Source organism: Paramormyrops kingsleyae, unplaced genomic scaffold (assembly GCF_048594095.1).
Source record: "Paramormyrops kingsleyae isolate MSU_618 unplaced genomic scaffold, PKINGS_0.4 ups398, whole genome shotgun sequence".
Classification (NCBI taxonomy): domain Eukaryota; kingdom Metazoa; phylum Chordata; class Actinopteri; order Osteoglossiformes; family Mormyridae; genus Paramormyrops; species Paramormyrops kingsleyae.
Window position 1 is genome coordinate 1 of NW_027326335.1, and position 6,941 is coordinate 6,941.

At 43.8% G+C, this 6,941-nt stretch overlaps 1 protein-coding gene across 1 annotated transcript; it reads right to left on the reverse strand.

Annotated features, from left to right (window-relative positions):
- Window positions 1-1,653: 1,653 nt before the first annotated feature.
- Window positions 1,654-6,498, reverse strand: LOC140587596 (uncharacterized). Its single transcript, XM_072708848.1, has 3 exons — window positions 3,811-6,498; window positions 2,947-3,270; window positions 1,654-2,570 (listed from the first exon to the last, which is right to left on the reverse strand). Exons 1-3 carry the CDS (start codon window positions 3,875-3,877, stop codon window positions 2,212-2,214), a joined length of 750 nt encoding a protein of 249 aa, XP_072564949.1. The 5' UTR covers window positions 3,878-6,498; the 3' UTR covers window positions 1,654-2,211.
- Between the last annotated feature and the right edge of the window lie 443 nt (window positions 6,499-6,941).

The window sequence follows — 6,941 nt, forward strand, 5'->3', positions numbered from 1 at the left end:
ACTTACTGTGTCTAGGGAGCATAGTGGTTGACGGAATTGACTCAGGATCATGACCCCCGGAATGGGTCTTTTCGCTGTTTACACAGAAATGTATACCGAACCCGAAATGCATAATCGAGCTATAGATGGGTTTTCAGACGTTAAGGATTGTATTACCAGGTAAGTAAATTCAGCCTGTATTTTTTGTGCTTTTCTAAAAGACTTCCCAATCACGCACACCCCTTGGATATTCTCCTACGGTAAACAGAGTGTTAATTCATTCTAAAGTCTCCTATTCGTTGCTCATTACTCTGCAGTAAATGAACAGTTTTCTTACACTCCACTGTTCCCTCCGGCTCTCACTGCCAATTTCGACCTCTCGGTCTGCGGGAGGCATGCTTTTGAGTCTGGCTTTTTTTAATACCATATAAAACATATTACGGAAGATGCATTCCTCACTAAATGAGGAAGTTCAGCAGAAGTACCGGGGAAGCGGGATTGCGCGCTTTGGTCCTCGCCAGGGCTCGCCATACACGCACAATTGTGTACATGGCAAGATTCGTCTGAGTCCGTGGAAATTTTTTTGATTGAGAAAAAACTATGTAAGCTATGTTTATAACCGCCATGTCCGTGGTAAAAATTGTGTTTTGATGAAAATGTGCTTACACAGAAATGTTCTGGGGGCAGGATGAAAAATGCTTGGTTCAGAGAGATAACCAATAATATTGTAGAGGAGGTGAGACCAACCAATCAGATGTCTTGGTCCCGCCTCCTCCAAGTGCTTGGCCCCACCTCCTTTAAAGTCTGATTGGTTGTCTCTCTGAACCAATCATTTTTCCTGTTCTCCCCTCAGAACATTATTGCGTAAGAAAAACTCCCACCAGCTCAAAATGTCCATAAGAATTTGCCATGATTTTGACCCTGGCTAGGTAAGGGGGAACTCCCCAATCTTCCCCTGTCACCTGACCCCAGGGACACTTCATGGCTCCTTGCAAGGGGAAGCGCCCAGGCCAGCTGTAGGGACGTGTCAGGATGCAGGTTCTCTCACTGGGGGATGTCTCACCTTGGCGTGAGATGGATTAGTAAGGAAAAGGCGAGATGTTTGCTCCGCTGTGAGCACCATTGTTTATGCAGAAGCATTCACACCGATCAGCACCTCCATGTACGGCTCACTCACAACAGCCTCCCAATCGTGGACAATGCTTTAAGAAGACAATATGTTGAATGGTGTCCAGTTTCCTGTTCCAGCATTCAGATAATCGTATCCAGGAAGGCTTCAGTACACTGACAATCATAACATTCGACTCTGATTCCCTCCGAGCCGTTTAAAAATAATAATGTAATTTATTTCCCCTTCAGAATCATCACCCGCTTCCTGCGAAACAACAGACTGGCTGAGAGTTACGCCTCTTAGTACTGCAAGTAAAGTGTCTTTCACTTAGTTTCTGATGCCCCCAACATCACAGACACCCTATTCTCTTTACTTTGGTGGTTTCCTAATTAGTCTTGTGTTTCCCATAAACACCAGTAAACTGCTGAAAAGTAGTGACTTGCAGTTGCTGGGACTGAATTCCCTTAAATCGTTAGTCTTAGTTTTGAATAAAGCACGTTAAAGTAAGTGTTCCAGTCCTCTCATTCTATTAGTGGTGTGATATTCTGTTTAAAAAAACAGGCTACAACTAAATATGTTTTAATTGTTGATATATGATAAAATCCTGACCACTAGGTGCAGATATACACATACAGAGATCATTGTTATTGAAGGTGCTAGCTTAATTACAGTATGCTACATATGATCACAATAGTGAAAAGATGGCATTAAAGAAAATAAATGTTGCATTTACATTACTGTTTTTTCCTGAAGAATGACTGGAAGACATATACAGCAGTTGTTAAGCTGGCTGTTTGGCGCTAACCACGTCTACACTACACCCACACACCAGCAGCATTATTTTACAGGTGACAAAGTCCATTGAGATAACTTCTTATTGTCTGTACAGTAATTACACACGGGACTTCATTTAAAAAAAAATCTATGAACAAAAAAAAACAAATCCAACAACTCAATTCACAATTTTAAACAGCAATATGACAGAAAACACGAAGAAAGACAGAGGAAATGCCTTTCAAACCACCGGCTTCTGGTCAGCAAGTTTAGTTAATTTTTCATTGTTCGTGTTTCCTCACATGAGGTAGCTAGAGAGGAGCGTCCCTGGCGTGTGCCTGGCAGGACTATGGCACAAGGAGCCTGGTCAGCATTAACCCAAACCCTAGGCTGAAGGTGTGGGCAGCTACAGCTCTGCTGTCAGACCTGTAACTGAGTGAATTCAGCTTAGTTATTGGTTGCCTCACCAGGTAAGCCTTAGAGCTGGGGATCCACAAGGAGCATTCACTCGACGAATGCTCTGTGTGCAGGCTGCTGGACACGTTGAAAGTCCCGTCGTGGTTACGCCTAGTCGTATGCCTGTCCGAGTGCTCCGTCACATTCCTGTCGCCATGGAACCAGTGCACCTCCCCCTCGGGATAAACACCAGAGAAATGGCATGTGGCCCACGACGCAGATAAGTTGAGGTATTTGTTTCTGTAGCAATCTGGAGGCAAAGAAGTGAAACCAGACAGTAAGAAATAGTATATGTTGCATGACATGGTTACAGAGCTAGCCTACTTACACAGGGCACTCACGATTAGTACGTTTTTGTGTAATTTCAGTACTGCACAACACCTAACCCCACCGATACTGCTTATGAAATGAATAAGTCATTTCAGCACCATGTAATAGACCGGCATCCGATCTAAGGTGATTCCCTGCCTTTTGCCTTATGCTCCTGCCCTTAAAGCAAGCTGTACTGGATAAGATACTGTATGGATGGATTTCAGATTCATATGCTACCAATGAAACAACTGGAAAACATCTACAGCTAAGGTTCCACTCATCCTGTAGGGACGTTGATGAACTCAAGAAATCACCTTGTAGCTTAACTTTGGTGGTGGCCTGTTTGAATCCTCGATTGGACTTCAGGCTACACTTGTACGTTCGCTGATGCTCCGGATGAACGTGTCTGAAAGTCAGCGTGAGCCTTTTCTGGGGAATGTACTCGCATTTCATGCTGTGGTTCCCAGAGGAACTCAGATTATTCATGTTGACGACACACAGCTCCGTCTGGCTGGCCACGTCAATCCAAGCCAGCTTATTGACAGAGAGTTCCGCCTGCGAGGAAATGTTGCAGTGCAGTGCCACCCTGGTGTAGCATGGTATCAGCAGGGTCGAGGCTGTCTCTAGATCCACCAGACCTACATGAAGAATGGAGAAACAGCATTAGTACAAGCACTGGCTTTTTGGCTTGACATGGGAATAGTATCTCTCTGTTTTTGTTCACCATTGTTTATCACTGTGCATCTCATTTTAATTGAAATGAACTAGTATGAGTAGATGCATCAAAAAGTGAGACTGACAACAAGACATTTACATACCCATACAAAATCTTACAGATATATAGGAGAGACTAGAGACAACTGCTGAACAAGCTCAGTTGTTCGAAGGGATACAGGATTCCTCCTGCATAAGTCAGACTCCCAAAACACCATGGATGTTTAGCAAGTACTCTACTTTGAAAGGAAAACAATTATTTCATTGTCATTTTTCTGCGTTATAGAAACGAAAATGAAAAAGTTCAAAAACTGTCCACGGTCTCCCCTACTATTGTTGGCAAGTGAACACAAATTGATCTGTTAGAAATTTTAATCTTTTTTTTTTTAGTTAAACATACAGACTTAAGTGATCATGAAACATGTTTTTAACCCATTTCACATTTTGAATGTAGTTGTACTTACTCTTGGCTGCTATTCCGACAGACGTGTGGAGGAGCAGGCAAAAAACTCCAAGAAGGTGAAGTGCCATTTCTGTCTTCTTCCTTAAGCTTTAATACAACGTTAAAGATTAAGTTAAACTCCCCGAAACACCATTGCAGAGTCTGCTTGTTCATTACTGAACATCTACGTATTTATCTGGCACTCTATTTTACAGATTAATGATTACTATGACGGGGATTTTTTCCTGACAACTGATTTCACTTGAAACTAAAAGTAAACAAACCGACAATGAGAAGTAAAAATAAAAGAAAAGATTTCATGTTCAATCAGTATTGGCTGAAGAGTCAATATTGCCTTTTATGCCAACAGCATTGTATGAGTTCAGCTCAGAGAAGGCTAGTTAATAAGTAATCATTATTGCATTCATTTCGTTAAAGCAAAGACATGTACAGGCTAAGCAATGTTTGGCTGGCTGTAAGGTCAGATGAATTTTTGACTGAGCAAATGACTGTACCTCTAAAGCATTGTTAATTTGGCTCTATATCTTGTCACGGTGACGATTCTGGAAAAACTCAAAGGTGACAGTTCTCCACCCTGAAGCTGTGAACTCCATCTCTGTTAACATGGTGCACAGATATAGCCCCATGTGCCTGATCTTAACCGAGATAACCAACCATGACATGTCATAATCATGCCATTATAAACATTTTATTACTACTAGAACAGGAGTGGCTTATCTTATCCAGAAAGGGCCGCAGTGTATGCGGGTTTTCACTGCAACTACCTAATTAGATTACTGATTAGAGGACTGATTGGCTGAAGAATCCTCATACCTGGGTTTGAACAGCCGACCTAAAGGTTACCCCAAAAACAATGTAACCGTTTCTGGTGTAACAGACCTTCCTGAAACAAAACTTCATGTTCCAAGCTGGAAGATTCCCCTCAATATGTTAAAAGGACCTGTCAACATGTTCTCCTCATGACATTTTAAATCAGGCACCATGAGGTCCTCTCTGACCCAGTAAGATAAAGCATATGTTTTACTTCTTGGAACTTCTCTTGTTAAACTATATTTCTTGCTCTATTATTCAACCTGAAGCAGTTAAATGCTGTCTATTCGTCTACAGAACAGCCTTGCAGGATCTGGCACAGGTCTGACACTGAAAATGCAGACAATTCCAGTCTGTAAGCCTGGTTTCCAATGCAAAAAGAAAGGTACTGTATGCATCTGTTAAGATATCAATCACAGATTTTCATTTGTGACACAGGGTGCTGACAGAAAGCTAAAGTACCAGACTGGTGCAATGAAGGCCAGGAGGTCATGTGTGCGGTGTGGAAGTTTGGATGTGACAGGGATCGGGGAGCATTTTGCAGAAAAACTAGCTCCATCCCCATCCCTCCACCAACCAATGGGGTTTCTTCATGCACAGATGACGGCTAACAGCAATGAACTTGAGGAATAGCCTGCTTATGCACACTGACAAGGCTGCTGGGAGATTTAAAGCCCCTCCAATATACACCGAGTAGCTAGATAATCTTCATACTTCACATAGTTCTTCTTCTTGTTCACTAGCTGTAATACCAAAATGGGGGTTTTAATTCAAAGGCCCTGGAAAAGGAGCATAATTCATATCCTTGATTGTGGAGTAACAGTGAAAAAAGTGCTTAAATTCTGCTGAAAGGAAATATTGGTGAAAGACGTCTGGCTTAGTTCTGTAAGGCCACAGGCCTTGCAGGCCCCACCGGTCTGACTTCTGACAAGCCGGCAATGTTCCACCCAATGTCCTAAGGCAAAGGTCCACTGGCTCCAACAAGACTGGACCCAAATCACCCGATCACCTCATCAAAAGGGACACCTCACCCCCACTGGGCGGCCAGAACCCTACAGCCAAATTCCTGTGACAAGACCTGGCTGCGTCAAGACACAGATGCATCCCACACTCACTAACTCACAATAACACAGGAGGCATTATCCCAGAGTAACATTAGGGACACATACACCCATGTTTGAATGGTCACAGTACGATGGGCACAATACTCTCAACCTTAACGCAGTATGTTATCCTATAAGAGAAATATAGAAAATAAGACAAAACCCACCAAAGTGGAGGATCTTGTCACCTGGTGGAACAAAGGAATTCCCACATTCCTCCTAAAGCAATTCGATTGGCTGAGGGTCTGAGAATTGATAAGATCAGCAGTTCTCCAGGACATGCACACAAGATCAAAACAGTCCCTAAAATAATCAATCATAATATTTGTTCAGGAAATTTAGTCTTCAAAGACATTCTGTCACTTGGTTTGGAAACTTAAGGAAGAACTCCAGAGTAGCAAAAGGAGAAACTCTGTAATCAGAGCTCCCACATAGTGCTGTGTGAATCTACATCTGTAATCAGATATTTTCTGCAGTTACTCTATGCCCACTCAGCTGAGGTATGTAATTGTTGTATTGTTTTTGACTTGATGGTATAGTTTAGGAATTTGTGGCCACATGTTAGAATTAGATTTGTAGATTTGGTTTATTTCCGGTCAGAGCCATTTGCCTCGGGTATTTTAGCTTCACTACATGTAACACTCTCTTAACAGTCTCTGACTGAACCCCATTTCTCTGGGACCCGATGTGACTGCCCAAATTGAGTTACGGTTAAAACCGGCTCAGCCTCTGAGGCACGCACACGCTGCGTTACGGAAATACCAGCTTAATCTCAGAGGCGCTCACGCCCTGAGTTACGGAAAACCCCGGCTCAGCCTCTGAGGCGAGCACGCACCGAGTCACGGAAAACCCCGGCTCAGCCTCTGAGGCGAGCACGCACCGAGTCACGGAAAACCCCGGCTCAGCCTCTGAGGCACGCACACATCGAGTGACGGAAAACCCCGGCTCAGCCTCTGAGGCGCGCACGCACTGAGTGACGGAAAACCCCGGCTCAGCCTCTGAGGCGCGCACGCACTGAGTGATGGAAAACCCCGGCTCAGCCTCTGAGGCGCGCACACGTCGAGTCACGGAAAACCCCGGCTCAGCCTCTGAGGCGCTCATAAGCTCAGATACGGCAAGTGTCGGCTGAGCCTCAGGAGTTGTAGGAGTCGTCGGGCCAGAACGGCCATCTAGGCTGACATTGTGTTAAGTTTTAGTGATTTCCCAACCTCTGAACAGA